This window comes from Macaca fascicularis, chromosome X (genome assembly GCF_037993035.2).
Source record: "Macaca fascicularis isolate 582-1 chromosome X, T2T-MFA8v1.1".
Taxonomy (NCBI): Eukaryota; Metazoa; Chordata; class Mammalia; order Primates; family Cercopithecidae; genus Macaca; species Macaca fascicularis.
Genome location: NC_088395.1, coordinates 55,899,718 through 55,921,169, shown reverse-complemented (window position 1 = coordinate 55,921,169; position 21,452 = coordinate 55,899,718). Strand labels below are relative to the sequence as shown.

At 39.3% G+C, this 21,452-nt stretch overlaps 1 protein-coding gene across 17 annotated transcripts in view; it reads right to left on the bottom strand.

The window, feature by feature from the left end:
• The window catches only part of RRAGB (Ras related GTP binding B), a 38,260-nt gene that overhangs the window by 898 nt on the left and 15,910 nt on the right, over positions 1-21,452 (bottom strand). For 4 of the 17 annotated variants that reach the window (XM_015443267.2, XM_015443268.2, XM_045384429.1 and 1 more), the window contains 4 exons: positions 6,688-6,783; positions 4,372-4,494; positions 1,949-2,040; positions 555-670 (listed from right to left, as the gene is read on the bottom strand). In XM_015443267.2, coding sequence (XP_015298753.1) covers positions 555-670; positions 1,949-2,040; positions 4,372-4,494; positions 6,688-6,783 — 427 coding nt within the window. Of the gene's footprint in view, positions 1-554; positions 671-1,948; positions 2,041-2,672; positions 2,819-4,371; positions 4,495-5,485; positions 5,647-6,687; positions 6,784-21,452 lie in introns of those variants that run through there. The other 13 variants (XR_012430394.1, XR_012430400.1, XR_012430395.1 and 10 more) reach the window with 10 other exon arrangements.

Genomic DNA, 21,452 nt, shown 5'->3' with positions numbered 1-21,452 from the left:
TGTGATAGTCATGGTTATTATGGTATGGAAGCATCAAACACCCCTTCATGCCCATAACAGACATATGAGAATATGGTACATAGGAATATGCAATGACATATAAAATAGTTTGTCATTTAATAGTTTAAGAGCTTAGATTGACTAGTCTTTTAAAAATCTATACCAGATGCAGCATAAATCATGTATTTGGGTTCTCTTTTCTTTAAAATTCTTGGATTTAGTGACTTGCTTTTTGAAGTTCCCATGAAGAAAAACGTAATACACTAGAGGGTAAATTATTTTTAAGCTTTAAAATATAAGTCTATTAAATAAAAACTATTTACCACTAGTACTAAAATAGTTTTTTTTTTATTGTGGTAAAGTATACATAACACAAAGTTTATCATTTAAATTATTTTTAAGCATACAGTTCATTGGGATTAAGTGCCCTCACATTGTTGTGCAATCATCTCCACTATAAAATAGCTTTTAAGTATCTAATAAGGTACTACCTCTGGGACAATTGTTTAAAGAATATGTGGCTTTGAAGCTAGGTCAGCTAAGTTTAAACTTACGAATGGATGGATCAGACATCACAACCATCACATAAGTGTTGGATGTAAAGATGTCAATGAAAGCAGCGAAGTTAGAGTTCCTGACTTCCATACTCTGGAAAGAGGCAGCCAGCTTGCTATAGGAAAAAGAAGAAAAGTGGTTAAAGAATGAAATAATAACACTGTAACAAGCTCTTATCATTTATGTTAAACATCTTTTTTATAGCATTATACCTCAATTCACCACTTCATTAAGATTGTTAATCACTAACTCTATTTTTTCCAAGGAAACTCTTATACTGAATTTAACATGTTTTGAAAAGTAACTGGGACAAAAGTGGGCTAGGACTTGATTTTTAAAATTTTTTCAATTTCAATTTATTTTTTTATGAGTCAGAGTCTCGCTCTGTCACCCAGGCTGGAGTGCAGTGGTGCCATCATGGCTCACTGCAGCCTTGAAATCCTGGCTCAAGTCTTAGGCTCCTGCCTAAGCCTCCCAAATAGCTGCGACTACAAAGGTGCATGCCACCACATCTGCCTAAAGCACTTGAAACTGACTGTGAAATGAAAATTGGCTTAGACCTAGATCCATGTTTAAAATCATTTTCAGAAGACTTCTTCAACATTTAATAAGCATCTTAAGTTGAAATTTCCTTATCATTGAGATTAAAGCCTACATCTTTTCAGTGTTACATTTAAATTCAAGAAATGACCTTTTTTCTTTGAAAACAAACAAGGCAACTATATTTGCTTGTCATTGGCTATTTCTTCTTCAAAATGTTAGCATAAACATTCCAGAAAGTCTCAAAGTGTGCTAAGGCATAGAGAGTAAGCTTACTCCTGCTGTTCTGGAATCAAACTTTTATCAGGGTAAGGATTTTGATTATTAAATCTTTGCTAAATTATGGTGTTCAGCCATTCCTTTTTCCTAGATTCGCAATGCTATGATTCAAATTTTATTTAACAATGGCTGATACAACATGATTAAACATTTCTAGACTGTCTTTTCTGTACCATTTCTGAATCAGTACTTCACTATTTTAATTCAGTTAAATAGTAAATACTTAAAGTAGTAGTTTTAGACTAAATTTTGGTATTCAGTAAGGCAAATGCTCCTTCCTTCTTCTTTTTCAAAACTCTCTTGGATATTCTGTTTCTTCCCAAATAGTATCAATCATCTCAAAAAGATACTCTGTTTGGATATTTTTCATATGCTTCTGTACTAGCTGAGTTTGCATTAAAGGACAAGGACCTGCACTTCGGTCAACTGGAGGCCCCTTAGAATTTAGCTTTCTCTTTGATTGAAGGAACTATTCTGAATATAGAAGTACAGTTAACTATAGTTACTTGAACTTCTAAAAAATGACAATAATTTTTTCAAGAGATAAACAGATCATTCATACAAGATCTCTTACCTGCAGCTCAGCTTGAACTGCTTAATAATGTTGCTTATTTTCTCAAATCTATGGGCATCACGCTGCTCTTTACACTGATAGTGAGAAATTACCTATGAAAAAGAATATTGTCCTTTGAATCCATGCAAAATAGTCACATCATCCTCTGCTACTCCTCAAAGCAGACATTTGTCAGTCCCTTGGTCACTGGTTTTTAGGGTAGAGTAGACTTGGCACCTGGCTTGTCTCTTTTCCTCTGTCCTGTATCTTACCAACATTCTGTGTGATTTCAACGTCCATTCAGATGGCCCATCTAGTACCGTTTGGTTATAATTTTATTAAATCATTTACGTATTGCCTATTTTGGTTCACTGCTATTTTTTCTAACTTTAATCACTAAATATTCATTTTATTTCAATATTTCACATGATAGTCTTCGATTTTTAAAAAGTACAAATCAAAAAGAAAAACATAAAAATTCCTAGCTTTTCTTGAGGTATACTTCACGTGTTTAATTTTTAAAAAGCCCAAGCTAACCAAATAGCTTTTGGAATTATATTTTAAAAGCTTAACTGGTTGATTCCAATCCCTGAGGACTATTTACAAATGAACTTATGCAGGATGGACATCCACACCAGCTGAAAATACTTTTTCTAACTTTTTCAGATTTTAATAAAACCACACAAGTATTACCTATAGGCTGAATATACAGATGCAGAGTGTCTAGTAGGAAGCAAAACTGAGTCACTCACCAGAAGAAAACTCACAGGGAAATTCCATGAGACAATGTGAAAATTTCAAAACATAATTTCTATACCAGTGGAAGAACAAATCCCCCTTGCTTGACTTCACCCCGCTCAGTGAAAATGTTCAGTCACATCTAAACTTGGTCTCAAGAGAAACAAAAACTACCTGTTACTATTAGTGAGGAACAGGGAGCTTATATTAGGTTAACCTCTACAACCATGTGTGGCAGACATAGTAGGGGAATACTGCTGAAGCAGGTTTCGGTCCTGCCACGTACATCAAGACAGAATAGCTTTCTTGCTCATGGTTACTCACACTAGCAGGAAAAACAGGCTCAGGGTAGCACAATTCCAAGCAAGTGACCTCTGTCAGTGGGCTGAGACAGAAAGATACTCTAATTAGGACTCCTTGCCCCATCTATACCAGCTAGAAGGATGGCTCCCAAATACTCTCAGGGTTACAAATAATATTTCCACAAAGGAAGAGGGGAAAATTGTACTTTAGATTCTCTGCCCTGTTGCTATAGTAGCAAAAGGAATCAATATTTAATAGTTTGCCAGCTAAATGCCAAGGCTTGCTAGGTGCTCAATGTTCCTGTGTCCCATTTTCATCTGCACAATAAATCTACGATCTAGATATTCGTAGAAGGAAAACAAGCCCCTAGAGATTAAGTATTGTTTCTAACATCACCAAGTATTGGCAGGGTCCAGAAACAAATTATTTACTGGGAAAGGCTCTTAGAGTTACATTTACCAAGGCTAATTAGCAATTACTTATGCAGTGTGTTGTGACATCTTAAATTAGTTTCTGTTATTGCTATTTTTAAAATGTATTTACAAATACAATATTGGTTTTTGCATCCCCCTTTCAGGGTTATACAAACAGTAGGCTCTAATATAGTTGCTAAGCTCAATTTACAAGAAAAATAGAAATACCAACATGCTTCTTTCCCTCTCCACTTCTTCATGTGAACTCCTAATTATGTCACTGAGATGACCATAATGTTTCTTCTACATTAAAACTTTTCAATGAGTCTTTTAGAGAAAAGGATAGGATGTGAGTTTTCTCAAAAGGAAAATATGCCACATTTCATAATAAAAGTCCACAGGAAATAGGAATCCTTTAACATAAATGAACAGTTATTAGCATAAATAATCTGAACTCTTTTTTTTTTTTTTTTTTTTGAGACAGAGTTTCACTCTTGTTGCCCAGGCTGGAGTGCAATGGCACGATCTCGGCTCACCACAACCTCCATCCTGCCTCAGCCTCCTGAATAGCTGGGATTACAGGCCTGTGCCACCACACCTGGCTAATTTTGTATTTTTTAGTAGAGATGGGGTTTCTCCATGTTGGTCAGGCTGGTCTCAAAATCCTGACCTCAGGTGATCCACCCACCTCGGCCTCCCAAAGTGATGGGATTACAGGTGTGAGCCACCACACCCAGCCAATAATCTGAACTCACTAATAAGAAATACCTGCAAAAATCTAATTTCATTAACTTCTAAAGAGCTACACACCAAAGGGCTTCCTTCTTTCAGGTCACTTGCTGACAATACTATTTTATAAATAAGGCTGTACATGCTGAAGTTGACAAGAGGGAAAAAGGTTCTTCGTGAAAGTAGTGTCATGCTGTTCTCTGTTGCTGAAAACAAAGAAGGTACAGTGTGAAGTACATCTGCAAAGCAGAAAGTTCTTACCAGAAAAGTAGCTCTCTCAAACAGAAGTACTTCATCAGCTTCGATAATTTCAGCAAAGTTCCTTAGGTTCATTTCCAGCTGCTGAACATTGGGAATCAGCTGATAAACTATGCTGGACCAAGCCTAACAGAACAGAAACACAGTGTACTATTATTAACAGCTAGTCAGTCCCAGACCTTTGAAATTAGTAAGTACACTATAACATGTGGACAGCAAAATATGATGATAATCCAGTCCCAAACAAATACTGACATTAAATATGATATAAAACAAATGAAATGAGAAAATGAAGCTAGCATCTGATTTTTATCCTTGAGTTGAATTTTTTTTTAAGTTCAAACACTTTTGTAAAATGCTGGAGAAACTTATTTCCATTGATAATTGAAAGCAAACAAATATTTAATGCCATCATGTTGCCTTAGGAAAAAAGTTGAAAAATATGATCTACTCTGTTAAAAAGCTCCTAATCTAGTCACAAATATTTAAGCCCAACAGTGTAGATTTCTCTAAAGATCAGAACCTAATTATGCTATATTTAACATATACCTAAGAATCAATTTAATGAAAGTAGCAGAGCCACATAGACAAATGGCCCCTCCCCTCAATAGAATAATATACCATTAAAAGAGAAACTAGTGGCATTATCATTCCCAAAGGTTTGTTGTTATCTGCATAAGTTATTGATCCAATTGAATTCAAAATGGTCTACTGTGTTTTTGCCTAAAACTGACTTCATCCAGGAGTATGACTAATGTAAGCAGTTGAAATTAACCACACTCTCCCTCTATTCTTATAGGCTCTTTTATTTGTATTTTCATTATAATACTTCCTTCACTCTGACTCCAATTTGTCTGGTAAGGTGTACTTTGTTCTTCTCTCCCCTACAAGAGGGCAGGAACCTGGTCTTAGTCATTTGTGTATCCAACAGCATCAAGCAGGTATGTAATGAGTGCTTGTTGAATAAAACTTAATATAAAAATTTAAGTCAGCTCTATGCAACATTGATGTAAGAGATAGAAGTGCCATGTCTCTGTTCCAATTAGTTTTATTACTTAGGCATGAGGGTTCAGGTTCCAAGTTCCCAGGTCGGTGTTAATGTCACTGCTGAATTTACCTTGGAGAAGGCACCAAAGCTAACCACAGCAGAGACATTGTCACTCACAGCAGTGTTGTGATTAGCCAATTGTCTTTGGTCGTGTTATGTATTGCCATCCTTCACACCGCAGTTGGTTCTTATCAGTGCGTCATGTCCATCCTTATTCACGGTTACCTGTTCTATGGGAATAAGGCTTTGAGAGAAATTCGGCCCATATTAATCTAGAACAGTATTTCCTAGACAGGTATCTCAAAATGATCTGTTATTAGAGTGAGGCTAGGTCAACATAATATTGGGGAAAATGAATTAGTTAAAAAAAAAAGCAATGGCTATTTTAAAGTCCAATGGTTTTTCTCCTTGCCACGTCAGGTTTCTGTGCTTCTGGTTGTAGATACTTGTCAGATGCCGTTGATACTGAGGCTCTAGCTACCAGTGACAGAGAAGGGTGCTTTCCTACCCAGAGTCAGACTTGTCAATGGATACCAGAAGCAGTCTGAAGGAAAGGGCTAACTATAGGAGGATCCAAAAGGACCTAGTCCTTCAAATAACCAGATCAGTAGGAGAAAGGGAGGAATCAGAATAAGGAGCCTATGTGCCAATAAGGTAATTTCAGCTTCATCCATAACAAAGCTATTGTTGTAACCTCCATAATAAGTGTAAGCAGTGTGGTATCCATTCCAGAAATGGGAACAGTACTTCTGGTTGAAAGAATGCTCGTCTCCAATTTGGCATGAAAGTTGAAGCTATTATACCATATGCTAGGCATAACATGTCTGATTCTAAGATTCCTTCTCCAATCTCTTTCCTAAATATTGTCATTTTATTGCCATCCAAACTTAGGCAGACTAGCTTATATCATGTAGAAGTACCTGAATACTAGATACAACTCCAATCAGCATTGAGACCACAACAGGTCAAAATGGATGATGGCCAGTAAGTGAAACCTTTGCTATCACAAAGACCAGTACCAAATTAATCATAACCAAACTGGCTAATTCAGTGTGACTCAGTAGCTATGTCGACCCAATCTAAGATCAAAACCCAAGTCTCTTAATATTAAGTTTGATATTCTTCAAACAATTTGTTGCAGATTATTTTTCTTTTTAGTACAACAAATCTAGATGGCTATGAAATAGTTTAAAATCTTTCAGTGTTGTTAACATCCTTCTAGGTTTTTTTTCATGCTCTTAAAATGAGGGAACTCAGGGAGACATACACACCTTATAGAGGGTTTCATCCCAGATAGATGTTCGGAAACAAGAACATTCCAATGGGCGAGACAAACGCCTCAAATCTTCTTCTCGCTCTTTAAAAATCTAAATTAAAAAGCCCAACATACTGATCAACATATAATAGTTCTCATCTTTCAAGCTAAGATGTAGTTATTTTATCATATTTTAACCAGGAGCTTTTTGTTCCTTTCTAAGAGGAATTTTAAGTATGTCTATTTCACAAACTAGGATGGCAGAAATTGTTTCAGGTCAGGTCTGAAAGTGCAATAGCTAGAATTCTTCAGGCCTATCCTGCTTATGCTGAATACTCACTATGAGCACTATGTTTATAAATAAAGCTTATCATACAGAGGAGTCTTAATAAAATACATCGAACACTCCAAATCACCAAATCTGGGTCATTTTAAGATAGTTATACACATACCAAGAATATATAAATGAAAATATTTTAACCCTTGTATATATCTTTCTCAGACACATATATACATATGGAAAAATATCTATATAAACATATATACACTGATATTTTCCCAGGAGTCAGTGGATTATTGTTAAATATGTACATACACACTGGGATGGCTAATTTTATGTGTCAAGTTAGCTAGGCCATGATACCCAGACATTTGGTTAAACACCAATCTGTATGTTGTTGCAAAGGCAGTTTTTAGTTAAGATTAACATTTGAATCAGTAGACTCTGAGTAAAGTAGTTCATTCTGTATAATGTGGGTGGGCCTCATCTAATCAGATGAAGGCCTTAAGAGAAAAAGCCTGACATTTCCCCAAGAAAAAAGAATTTTGCTTCCAGATTGCTTTCTAACCTGAACCACAAAATTAACTCCACATTAACTCTTCCACGGGTCTCCAGTCTGTCAGCCTGCCCTGCAAATTTTGGACTTGCTAGTCTCTACAATTAGTTGAGAAAGTTTCTTAAAATCAATCTCAGTCTTTCTCAATCTCTCTCCCTAAACACACACACACACACACACGTACACACATATGTATGTATGTATATGTATATTCACATATTCTATTAATTCTGTTATTCTGGAGAACCCTAACCCAGACTTTAGTACTGAGAGTGATTCTAGAGAATAATGTTAAGGATGAGTTTTCTAAATTGGTTCTGGGGTTGGTTCTCTAATCTGATTAGATTTAAAGGCCCTAATGACTCTCTTTCCAGTAGAAAACAGAGTACTGATAATCTATAGTGTGATGTGGCAGCAGAGATACACAAAATACCACCACTGGATATTCCTAATAAAACAGTTTTAAGAGGCAAGGTTCCAGGTGACCACACACAAAATTTTGAACATTTTTGTCAAAATAACAAATATGAGATTGGCTGGCTAATCCTAAGTGTGCTGAACAAAGGAGAGAAAGGATGAGCTCAGAGATCTGAATTATCAGTGTAAGTACTTTGTAAATGACCAGAAAGTTTCTATGACTGCCCTGAAAAAAACCTCTTAACCCCTATAGCTGCAGAGCTGAGACTGATGAAAACCAAACTCAGAATCTCATCCTTTAAGTGGATGAATTACAATGCAAACTGAATTCACAACCTCACAGGGCATCTGCTAATAAAGTGAGGGCACTGACCAAGAAGAAGTAGGATTCTAAATTTTGGAATGGAGGTTATTTGGGAAGATCCTAATGAAGCTGGCAAAATTGAACCCTTAAATTCTCAGTCTTCTTTGCCAGTAGAAGCAGCCACTCATCCATATCTTAGATTAACTCTATTTGGCCTGAGAAAACTGCAATGGTCTCCTCTGAGGTATCTGCCATGCAAGACACTACTGATTCACCCCCACTACCCCTCTTTGCTTCTAGACCTATAACTAGTTCAAGTCTCAGCAGGCTCCTATAGGTGAGGTGTGAAGTATGACCCATGAGGAATTATGCTATACTCCAAAGAACTACATAATTTTTCCAATTTACAGACAAAAACCAAGGAAATATGTATGGGAATAGGTATTAAAGGTATGGGATAACAGTGGAAAAAATATAAAGTTGAATCAGGCTAAATTTACCGATAGGAGCTCATTAAGCAGAGGTTCCACACTTAATGTTGCAGCCCATGGGGTAAGAAAGAGCTTTAACAGTTTGTTTGGACGGTTGGATGAAACATGGACCAAAAGGTGGCCTAAACGACATGAAGTTAAAATGCCAGAAGTGATTTGGTATACTCTAGAAGAAGAGATCCATAAAAAAAGAGACTTTAGGGACACTGTAATGTTCAAGTATTAACAGATTTATTTAAGGCCTACTCACCAAACCTGCGAGGTTCCAGAAGACACACCTTTCTTTTATCATGACTATGAAAAATAAAGTTGTAAGGGCAGCCCCAGCTTCTTTCCCCAGTTATGTGATCATTCTTCTCTGCAGGCTAGAACTTTCAGTGGGAACTGCTGCCACTGAATTGGGAAACCTAAATGCAATGGGAGTAGTTGGATCCTAGAATGGCAGGAACCAAGTGGGGGCACTTAATCACCAAAGACAAGGTGAGCATAGTACCATAACTGAGGCAGAGTCAAAGCATTAATCAGAATAGTCTGACTCGTAGAGACCTATGGTGTTGGCTAGTTATCATGATGTTCCTAGAAGTGAAATGGATGGGAAGTCTACTAAATTTTTACTTGATCTGTATACGTGGAAGAATTCTAGGTCAAGTGATAAAAAATTTAATTTGAATTATTAAATTGGAGAGTCACAGCTTCTCAATCAATACCCAGACTTGTACCAGTTTACAAACTCAGACCCCTTGAATGAAGGGGAGCCTGGGTCCCTTTGAGGAAGGACACTGCCAAGTATTTATACTGTTAATCTTCCTCCCAGCCTCCTGCAAATGGACCTATGTGGCCTTTTACCAGGGTGACTGTGCGTTAGGGAAAAGGAAATAATCTACTACTGAGCATTAGCTCTGAATTGACCCTAATTCCAGGGAGACCTAAAATGTAACTGTGATCCAGCAGTCAAAGTAGGGCCTTATAAAGATTAAGTAATCAATGGAGTTTTAGCTCAGGTCTGTCTCATGTAGGCCCAGTGGGTCCTTGCAACCTTCTTGTGGGTTATTTTTCCTGTTCCAGAGTACATAATTGAAGCAGACATGCTCAACAACTGGCAGAATCCCTCATTGGTCTCTGGACCTGTGTAGTGTAGGCTGTTGTGGTGGAAAAGCCAGGTGGAACCCATTAGAATGGCCTCTACCTAGGTAAATGGTAACCAAAAGCAATATTGCATATTCTTGGAAGGATTGCAGAGCTAGTGCCATCATCAGACTTGAAAGATGCATAGTTGGTGATTACCACCACATCCTCCTTCAAATCTCCTATTCAGCCTGTGTAGAAGAAAGATGACTCCTGGACAGTGGATTGTCATAAACTTAACTAGATGGTGACTACAATTGTAGCTGCTGTGCCAAATGTGGTTTCATGGCTTGAGCAAATTAACATATGCAGCTGGTTTTCTAACAAATGCTCTTTTCTCCATACCTGTCTTTATTAAGGTCCACCATAAGTACACTGTAAGTTGTTTGCTTTCAGCAGGCAAGGCCAGCAATACACTTCACTGTCCTGCTGCAGGGGTATATCAGCTCTCTAGTCCTATGTCATAATTTGCTTCACAAGAATCTTGACCACCTTCACAAGAATCTTGACCACCCTTTTATAAGATATTAGGCAGGTCCATTGCATTGATGACATTATGCTGATGGGACCTAATGAGCAAGAAGCAACAACTACATTAGACTTACTGTTAAGATAGCTGCACGTCAGGGGATGGGAAATCTGACAAAAATTCAGGGGCCTTCTACCTCAGTGAAATTTTGAGGGGTGCAGTGGTATGGAGAGATATCCCTCCTAAGGTGAAGGATAAGTTGTTGCATCTGGCCCCTCCTACAACCCAGAAAGAGGCACGACATCTAGTAAGCCTCTTTGAATTTTGGAGGCAACACAGTCTTCAATTGGCTGTGTTATTCTGGCCCATTTACCAAGTGACCCAAAAACCTGATAGTTTTGAGTAGGTCCCAGAACAGAAGGTTCAGGCTGCTATTCAAGCTGCTTTCCACTTGGGCCATATGATCCAGCACATCCAATGGTGCTTGAAGTGTCAATGGCAGATAGGGATGCCATTTGGAGTCACTGGCAAGCCCTCATACGTGAATTGCAGCACATGCCTTCAGCATATTGAAGCAAACCCCAGCTATTGTTCACAGATAACTATACCCCTTTTGGGAAACAGTTCTTAGTTTGCTAGTAGGTCTTAGTATAGACTGAGCACTTAATCATGGGCCACTAAGTTACCATGAGACCTGAGCTACCGATCATGAACTGGGTATTACTTGACCTACCAAGCCATAAAGTTGTGCATACACAGTAGGACTCCATCACTAAATTAAAGTGGTATATATGAGATCAGGCTCAAGTAGGCCTTGGATGAACAAGTAAGGAACATGGCCACAGTCCCCATTCCTGCTATACTACTCTTTATTTTTTTTATTTTTTTTTTATTTTTGAGTCACTCTGTCACTCAAGCTGGAGTGCAGTGGCACAGTCTCGGCTCACTGCAACTTCCACCTCCCAGGTTCAAGCGATTCTTGTGCCTCAGCCTCCTGAGTAGCTCAGACTACAGGCGCATGGCACACACCACCACACCTGGCTAATTAGTGTATTTTTAGTAGAGATGGGGTTTTGCCATGTTGGCCAGGCTGGTCTCGAATTTCTGACCTCAAGTGATTTGCCCACCTCGGCCTCCCAAAAAGCTGGGATTACAGGCATGAGCCACCATGCCTGGCCTATACTACCCTCTCTTTTCCAGCCTGCAACTATGGCCTTATGGGGAGTTCCCCACAATCAGCTGACAGAGAAAGAAAACTCAGGACTGGTTTACAGATAGTTCTGCATGATACACAGGTGCCATCTGGAAGTGGACAACTGCAATACTACAGGCCCTTTATGGGACAGCCCTAAAAGAAAGTGGTAAAGGGAAATCCTCCCAATGGGCAGAACTTTGACCACCTGGTTGTTCATTTTGCTAGGAAGAAGAAATGGCCATACATACAATTAGTTACCAATTCATGAGCTATGGCCACTGGTTTGCTGGATGGTCAGGGACTTAGAAGGAACATGACTGGAAAATGGGTGACAAAAAGGTCTGTGGAAGAGGTATATAAACAGATCTTTCTCAATGGGTGAAAAATGTAAAGATATTTGTGTCTCATATGAATGCCACCAAAGAATGACTTCAGCAGAAGAGAATTTTAATAACCAAGTAGATAGGATGACCTGTTCAGCCTCTTTCTCCAACCATGCAGGTAACTGCCCAATGAGCTCATGAATAAAGTGGCCATGGTGGCAGGGTTGTTATGTATGGTCTCTGCATCATGGACTTCCACTCACCGAGGCTGATCTGACTACAGCCACGACTGAGTGTTCAATCTGTTAGCAACAGAGACCAACACTGAGTCCCTGATATGGCGCTATCTCCCAAGCTGATCACCTAAGTACCTGGTGGCAGGTTGATTACACTCATCTGCTCCCATCATGGAAGGGACATGATTACTGAATTACACATTCTGGATAGGGATTTGCCTTCCCTGCATGCATTTCTTCTGCCAAAACTACCATACATGGATTTACAGAATGCCTCATCCACCATCACAGTATTGTACGCAGCACTGCTTCTGATCAAGGAACTCACTTCACAGCAAATAAAGTGAGGCAATGGGCTCATCCTCATGAAATTCACTGGTCTTACCATGTTCCCCACCATCCTAAAGCAGCTGGCTTGACAGAATGGCAGAATGGCCTTTTTGTTTTGTTTTAATTAGAGATGCATCTCACTATGTTCCTAGGCTGGATTTCAACGAGGCTACGCAACCCTTTTGCCTTACCCTCCCCCAAGGAGATAGGACTACAAGCATGAGCCATCATACCTGGTTCGAATGGCCTTTTGAAGATGCACAGTGCCAACTATGTTGCAATACTTTGCAGAGCTAGGCAAGGTTCTCTAGGAGGCTGTATGTGCTCTGAATCAGCGTTCAGTAAATGGTGCTTTTTATTTCATAGTGAGGATTCATGGGGTGGAAACTGTGCCACCACTCACTCCAGTGACCCACTAGCAAAATTTTTGTTTCTTGCCCCTGTGACCTTATGCTCTGCTAAACTAGAGGTCTCAGTTCCAAAGGCAGAAATGTGTATACCAGGAGACATAGTGATTCCACTGAACTGGAAGTTAAGACTACCAACCAGCCACCTTGGGTCCCTGAAGCCTCTGAATCAACAGGCAAAGAAAGAAGTTACTATGCTGACTGGACTGACTGATCCTGACTACCATGGGGAAGCTGGATTGCTCCTCCACAACAGAGGTAAGGAAGAAGAGTATTTCTGGAATATAGGAGAGCTCTCAGGATGTCTCTTAGTAATACCATGTTCTGTAATTAAACTCAATGGAAAACGACAATGCCCAATTCAGGAAGGTCCACTAATGGTCTTTGGGTCACCCCACCAGAGAATACAACAAGCTGAGGTGATTGCTGTGGGCAAAGGTAATAAGGAACTGAATAAGGCAGTTATAAATACCAGCTAAAAATCACATGACCAGATATACAAATGAGAATTGCAATTGTCAAGAGTACTTCATCTTGATTTTGTTATGAACATGTATCTATGTATATAAAGTAAATGTCTATTTTTTCCCTTTTAATCCCTTATCATGAACATATCATATGATATATAATATTTAAGTATTGTTAACTTTATATTATAATGTAAAAGAAGAGTAAACATTAGTCAATAACTTTACATCCTCTTCTGGGAAAATGATTAGTGCATTTTTGGTTGTATGCAGGATTACTGTATCATGTTAAGTGGAAGTATGACCTTGTTATTGTTTTTATTTGAAGATTAAGTATGGTTTCATAGATGTGTATGAGTGCCAAGTTGACAAGGGGTGTGACTGTAATATTTAGTTTTACATGTTAACTTGGCTAGGCCACAGTATCCAGACATTTAGTCAAACAGCAGTCTAGATATCACTGTGAAGGTATTTTTCAGATGAGAGTAACATTGAAATCAGGAGACTTTGGGTAAAGATTACAACCTATAACGTAAGTGGGCCTTATTTAATCAGTTGAAGGTCTTAAAATAAATACCCCTCTCTCTGCATGTGTCTCTTCCTGTCTTTCTACGCATGGGTGCATGTGGGAGTGCAAGCGCACACATAAACACACATACACACACAATTAGTTCTGTTTCCCTGGAGAACCCTAAGATACACACATAGAAGAAAATAACTAGGTGCGGTTTTTGTATTGTTGAAATTTGCCATTTGACATTGGAATACATTCTTAAGTAAATGTGGTTATGTGAGACATCATTTTAATGTCCATTTCTCGCTTTATGTGTTTTTGCTAATGACTTATTACTTGCTGTTTATTTTATATTTATTTTAGACTATGGAAATGATGTTAGACAAAAAGCTAATTTGAGCGATTTTCTTATTCGAGTTCAAATGGGTCATAAAGCAGCGGAGACAACTCACAACATCAACAATGCATTTGGCTCAGGAACTGCTAACGAACCTATGGTGCAGTGGTGGTTCAAGATATTTTGCAAAGGAAACACGAGCCTTGAAGATGAAGAGCATAGTGCTAGCCATCAGAAGCTGAAAACGATCAATTGAGAGCAATCATCAAACCTGATCATCTTACAACTACACGAGAAGTTGCCAAAGAAATTAACGTCGACCATTCTATGGTTGTTCAGCATTTGAAGCAAATTGGAAAGGTAAAAAAGCTCAACAGGTTTGCTCATGAGCTGAGCAAAAAAAAAAAAAAAAAAAAATCATTATTTTGAAGTGTTGTCTTCTCTCATTCCATGCAACAACAACAAATGATTCTCTCAGTTGGATTGCGGTGTGCACCAAAAAGTGGATTTTATATGACAACTGGTGACAATTGGCTCAGTGGATGGACTAAGAAGCTCCAAAGCACTTCCCAAAGCCAAACTTGCACAAAAAAACTCATGGTCACTGTTTGTTGGTCTGCTGCCGGTCTGATCCACTACAGCTTTCTGAATCGCGGGGGAACCATTACATATGATAAATATGCTCAGCATTATCAACGAGATGCACCAAAAACTGCAACACCTGCTGCCAGCACCAGTCACAGAAAGGGTACAATTCTCCATGACAACACCCGACCGCACATTGCACAACCAACACTTCAAAAGTAGAAGGAATTGGGCACGAAGTTTTGCCTCATTCATCATATTCACCTTACCTCTTGCCAACCAACTACCACTTCAAGCATCTTGACAACCTTTTGCAGGGAAAACACTTCCACAGCCAGCAGGATGCAGAAAATGCTTTCCAAGAGTTTGTTGAATCCCGAAGCACGAATTTTTGTGCTACAGGAATAAACAAATGTGTTTCTTGTTGGCAAAAATGTGCTAATTGTAATGGTTCCTATTTTCATTAAGAAAGATGTGTTTGAGCCTAGTTATGATTTAAAATTCATGGTTCAAAATCACAATTATTTTTGCAGCAACCTTAGCTGAAATGGATATTTAGGGAAGTACACTAACCATTTTACCTAAAACTTCTAAGTCTATATTTTTAATAAAATAAAGAACATACTTTTCTTAACTAAGCTTAAAGTATCTTGAAGAATATTAATCTATCTTTGGAAATCTTTATATACGCATTTAGAAAATAATAAGATGATTAATCAAAATTACAAGTGATTTTTTTTTTCCAAGATGATAGACTGAAGGCTTTGTCAGCGGGCCTCACCTGCTTGGAAACAGCAGAGTGGTGTGTAGAGATTCACAGTCTAAACTTTTATCCAAGAAGGAACACAGGAACTCAATAGAAAAACTGAAAGAAACTTCAGACACTTTGAAAGAAGTGGTGGGCAGCAACCTACACCATGAGCCAGGCAGACCACTGTGAGTCTCCAGAGCATGAAAGGGGGAGAGAATGTCTCCTTGATACACATTCCTACTGAGGAGTTGAGCAAGCCAGGCCACAGGGGAGCACCTTAACCCTACCCAGCACTGGAGTTGATCTGGTGAGCAGTGGGAAGTATATGAAAAACAGCAGTACTTTGCATGTACCCTGAAACCCCAGTGGGGACAGAAGGAAACCATTCCTGATAGAGGAACCTTACAGCTAACTCAGGCAGTGGTCACAGGATGCGAGAAGCTCCCAACTGAGATTTGCACTCTTAATCTCTCCAGTGGGGACAAACTCCCTTGGCCAGAACTGAGGGGCGAGTGGGAAGTATGCTCTTGCCACAGGAGCAGCAGCCAAGTGTCCCAGCTTTGTGAACAAACAAGGAGAAGTGAGGCCTGAAAGGTGTGGTTTCTGTCTCAGGCAGCAGGAAGGCTTATGGCCTGGGGCAGTTTTGCATTCTGAACACAGACTGCCTGGGACCCAGCTAGCCGTTGCCAGCAGAAGACTGTGGGTGTGAGACCCACCTTGTCAAGAGTGTGGGAGTTGGGTGGGTCTCACTGACACCTGCTACTCCTTCTCCCAATGTGGATTCTTTTGTGCAGCAGAGTCAGTTGTGCTTCTCCCTGGAACATTACCCTAGTGGCCAGGGAACTGCCCTCCAAGCCCCATTGGGACCACTGCTTGTGCTTACACATGAGGAGCCAGAATGCAAATCTGTTTGACCCAGTCCAAACCTGGGTTTGCCCCTCCACCTGCCTTGGTAGCATAACACAACAGACAGGGACTTTTGGGAGTTTCATGGCCTTGCCCATCGCCTGAGACACAAGTACTTCCCGTGGGTATCATAAGTCAGGCACAAATCCCATGGCCACCATAGCAATTGGCTCTCTCCTGCAAACACCACCTCCTGGCTAGAGACTAATTGGTGCAGCCCATTACAACATCTGCTGACACAACAACACACCACTTGAGAAGGAGAAAACTTCTGCATGACCTCAGCTAACATCATTTACCCACACCATCCCAGCTAATCAGGAGGTCTTGAGCCTATTCATCTGCCCAGTACATTACTACTATAGCTGGGATTTGAGAAAGCCATCACAGTAATGCTATTTTTAGCCAGGGAAATCTTTCAGAGTCTATGTCATTCCCCTGCTAACCTTATCATAGCTTGTGCTTACACCTGCTGCTGGGAGACCAGAGGGCAGGGCAGCTTGGTCCAGATCCACCCAACACTGTCCCCCTCTGAAGCTCAGAGCAGAGCCTAAGCCACTGCACATCCTGCAGACCTGTCCACAGCCTGAGGCATCAGACAGCTTCTCCACTTGGCTGATAAGCAGCATCAATGACCAATTCTCCTCAGAAGGAAGAACGAAAATTACAGGTGAATAATCGTAGCCCAAACGGAATGTTAAGCGGAGAGTGTTGGAGCTTATCAGAGAGTTCACTGGAAGAATCTGTGACTCACCAAAAAAGAAAAAAGAAAGTAACAAGAAGCTGGCAGAGATCAAACCCTGAGAGACTTAGTAATCTGTGGACAGGGGAGATGGGAGTGCTCTTGGCCTCTCTGGCCCTTGCAGCAGACTGCTGGTATCCAAGCTCAAAGAGGGCTTCTCTGCACTCGTGAGCACAAGTACCAGAGTGAGCTGTGATTTACGGACTCCTCAAGGGCATTACCTTGCTAGCACAAGGTCCCTTCACTTTCCCTCTGGACCGGAGCTATAGCAGTGGGTGCCATGCTGGATGTGCACCCATTGTGAGACTTTGTTTTGCTCAGGGACCTTCAATCCTTGTGTCTTCACATCACTGGATGATTTGCACATATTCCCCCAGCAACAGCTTAGAGTGTGGAAGCCCCACAAGGTGGCTAGACCAGATGAGCAGCAGGATTCACAGCTGTTTGGCCCTCAGGGACTGCCACACCTATGGGAGCAGGGAGTGCACCACATCAAGGGAGCACCCTGTGGGACAAAAGAAACCAGACTGCAGGCCTTGAGTCCCAGAAGTTTCCACTTGTGGGAAGTTTCCTTCAGCAGAGGCACAGGTGCAAGGCCATGCTCAGTGGTGAAAAACTGCAGTTCTACCCCAGCAGTCAGGCAGCTCCAGGGCTCACGAAGGGACCTAGAGAAGGAAACTTCTCCCCCTTGCCCAGCACTTGCAGATACAGGTGGGGCTTCTCTTCCAGGAACTCAGCATGAGTGTGCCTATAGACAGTCTTTCTGGAGCACTTCAGGGTGACTACATCTCCACAAGAGGAGTGCCTTCTGGGTTCAGGCTTGCATAAGAAGTAAAGTCACAACTCCTCTTTACACGGAATGCCAGCATTCCAGCAGATGGACAGAGGTGCTTGTCTGATCTGAATATCCAGAACACTGGGACAAGGGCATGATGAGGAAGCAGATGGCTTTCCTGCTGGCCTGGGAGAGGAGCTGAGATGGCTCCCTTCTGTCCCCTTGCAAAGACCTCAGTACATTTCAGAGAGCTCCCCCAGCCAGCTTAGTCAAGGCTGGGCCTTCTGCCCACAAACGGGATACTGCATATACCCACCTGCTTCAGCTGCAGCTGGTTTTCACCTGTGGGTGCCTGTACTAGCATGAAGGCTGAACTATTCAATGGCAGAGGTCTCATGAAGCTTATCTCATTCCCCAGTGGTATGTACTTTGTTATTTTTTCCCCAGTATACTTCTCACAAAAATAACAAAATGTACACCATGGGGAAATGAGATAAGCTTCATGAGACCCCTGCCATACTGGCCCATGGGAGACAGTAAGCCTTCTCACACACCCAGCACACTGCTACTATAACCAGCAGCTAAGAAAGCCATTGCACAAAGATTCTGTACAACCAAAGAGCTCATACACAGTCTTTGACACTGAAAGCACCCAGAGCCAAAGCTAGGTGACCATACACTACACCCATTAAAGTCACATCCTCAAGGGGAGAAAAAAATTTAAAAACCCAGTAAAATCAGAAATAAATTTAAAAATAATAAGAGGAAATTATCTACTCAAATGAGAAGGAACCAGAAAAATGATTCTGGCAATGTGCAAAAACAGAGTTCTACAACACCCCCAAAAAGATCACACGAACTCTCCAGTGATGGATCCAAACCAAAATGAAATATTTGAAATATCAGATAAAGAATTCAAAATGTTAATTATTAGGTTGCTAAATGATATCTAAGAGAAAGTTAAAAACCAACATAAAGAAATAACTGGACCAAGCAGAAGAAGAATTTCAGAGCTTGAAGACAAGGCTTTCAAATTAACACAATCAGATAAAAATTTTTAAAAAGGAATTAAAAGAAATGAACAAAGTCTCCAGTAAATATGGGTTTAGGTACAAAACATCCAAATCTAAGAATCACAGGTGTTCCTGAGGGAGAAGAAAAAGCAAAAAACTTGGAAAACCCATTTGAGGAAATATTTGAGGAAAATTTTCCTGGTCTTGCTAGAAATTTAGACATCCAAATACAAGCAGCTCAAAGAACTCACAGCAGATTCATTATAAAAAGGACATTACCAAATCATCAGGCTATCTAAAGTCAACATGAAGGAAAGAATTCTAAGAAGAGTGAGACAAAAGTATTGGATAACTTATAAAGGAAAAACTTATCAGACTAACAGCAGACTTCTCAGCAGAAATCTTACAAGCCAAAAGGGATTGAGTCCTATCTTTAGTCTCCTCAAATGGAATAACTGTCAGCCAAGAATTCTCTATCTATCAAAACCAAGTTTCATAAATGAAAGAGAAATGAAGTCTCTCCCAGACAAGCAAATGCTGATGGAATTTGTCTCCACTAGACCAGAACTATAAGAAATGCAAAAGGAGTTCTAAATATCAAAATGAAAGGTCATATGCACCAGTATGAAAACACTTGAATGCAAAAATTTCACAGGACTTATAAAACTGTAACACATTGAAGAAAATCAAGCAACTAGGTAGCAGCACGATGACTGCAACAGTACATCACATGTCAATATTAACATTGAATGTAAATGGTCTAAATGTGTCACTTAAAAGATACAGATGGACAGAATGGAAAAAAACACAAACCAAATATCTGCTGTCTGCAAGATACCCAGTTAACTTGTAAAGATGCTTATAGACTTAAGGTAAATGGGGAGGAAAAATATTCCATGTTAATGGAAACCAAAAGTGAGTGGGAATAACTATTCTTAGATAAAACAGACTTTAAATCAACAACAGTAAAAAAGACAAAAAATGTCACTATACAATGATAAAGAAATCAATTCAACAAGAAGATACAACCCAAAATATATGCACGCCTAACTCCAGAGCTCCCAGATTAATAAAACAGAAACTATTATACCTAAGAAAAAGAGATAGAAAGCAATACAATTATAGTGGAGGACTACAACACCCCATGGACAGCACTGGATAGATCACTGTGACGGAAAGTCAACAAACAAACACTGGACTTAAACTGGACTCTAGAACATGTGGATTTAACAGACATTTACAGAAAATTCTACCCAAAAACTGCAGAATAGACATTCTTATTGTCAGCACATGGGACTTTTTCAAGATAGACCATATGCCAGGCCACAAAACAATACTTAATAAATTTTAAAAAATCAAAAGCATATCAAGTATCGAATCAACCCAAAGCAGAATAAAACCATAAATCATTTCCAAGAGGAACTCTCAAAACCATACAAATATATGGAAATTAAATAGTCTACTCTTGAATGATCTTTGGGTCAAAAATAAAATCAAGATGGAGATTAAAAATGTTTTTGAACTGAGTGAAAATACTGACACAAGTTATCAAAATTTCCGGGATACAGCAAAAGCAGTGCTAAGATCAAAGTTTATTGCACTAAATGCCTACATCAAAAGGACAAAAAGATCACAAATTTACAACCTAACATCACACCTCAATGAACTGGAGAAACAAAAACAAGCCAAACCCAAAGCTAGCAGAAGAAAATAAATAAGAAATAACAAAGGTTAGAGTAGAACTCAAGAAAACTGAAAATAAATTAAAAAAATACAATGGTCAATGAAACAAAAAGTTGGTTCTTTGAAAAGATAAATTAAATTAATAAACCACTAGCTAGATAAAGTAAGAAAAGAAGATTCAAATAAGCTCTATCAGAAATGAAAATGGAAACATCATACTGATAACACAGAAATACAAAGGATGACTGAGACTACTATGAACACTTCTATGCACTCAAAGTACAAAATCTAGAGGAAATGGATAAATTCTTGGAAATACACAACCACACAAGTTTGAATCAGGGAAAAAAAAAAAAATAGAAATCCTGAACAGAGCACTAACAATTAGTGAGACTGAATCAGTTAAAAAAAAAAAAAAAAAAAAGCCCAAAATCTCCCAACCAAAAAATCAAAACAAAACAAACAAACAAACGAAACACCCAGGACCAGATGGATTCACAGCCAAATTCTATGAGACAAAGAACTGATGCCAATCCAACTGAAACTGCCCCAAAAGATTGACAATAAGGGAATCCTCCTTAACTCATTCTACAAAGCCAGTGTCATCCTGATACCAAAGCCACAAAAGGACATAAAAAAAGAAAGCTACAAATCAATATACTCAATGAACATAAATGCAAAAATCTTCAACTAAATATTAGCAAACCTAATCTACCAGCACATCAAAGAGATCATTCACCAAGATCAAGTCGGTTTCATCCCAGGGATGCAAGCATGGTTCAATATACACAAGTCAATAAATGTGATTCACTATATAAACAGAATTAGAAACAAAAACCATATGGTCATCTTAATAGATGCAGAAAAAGCATTCA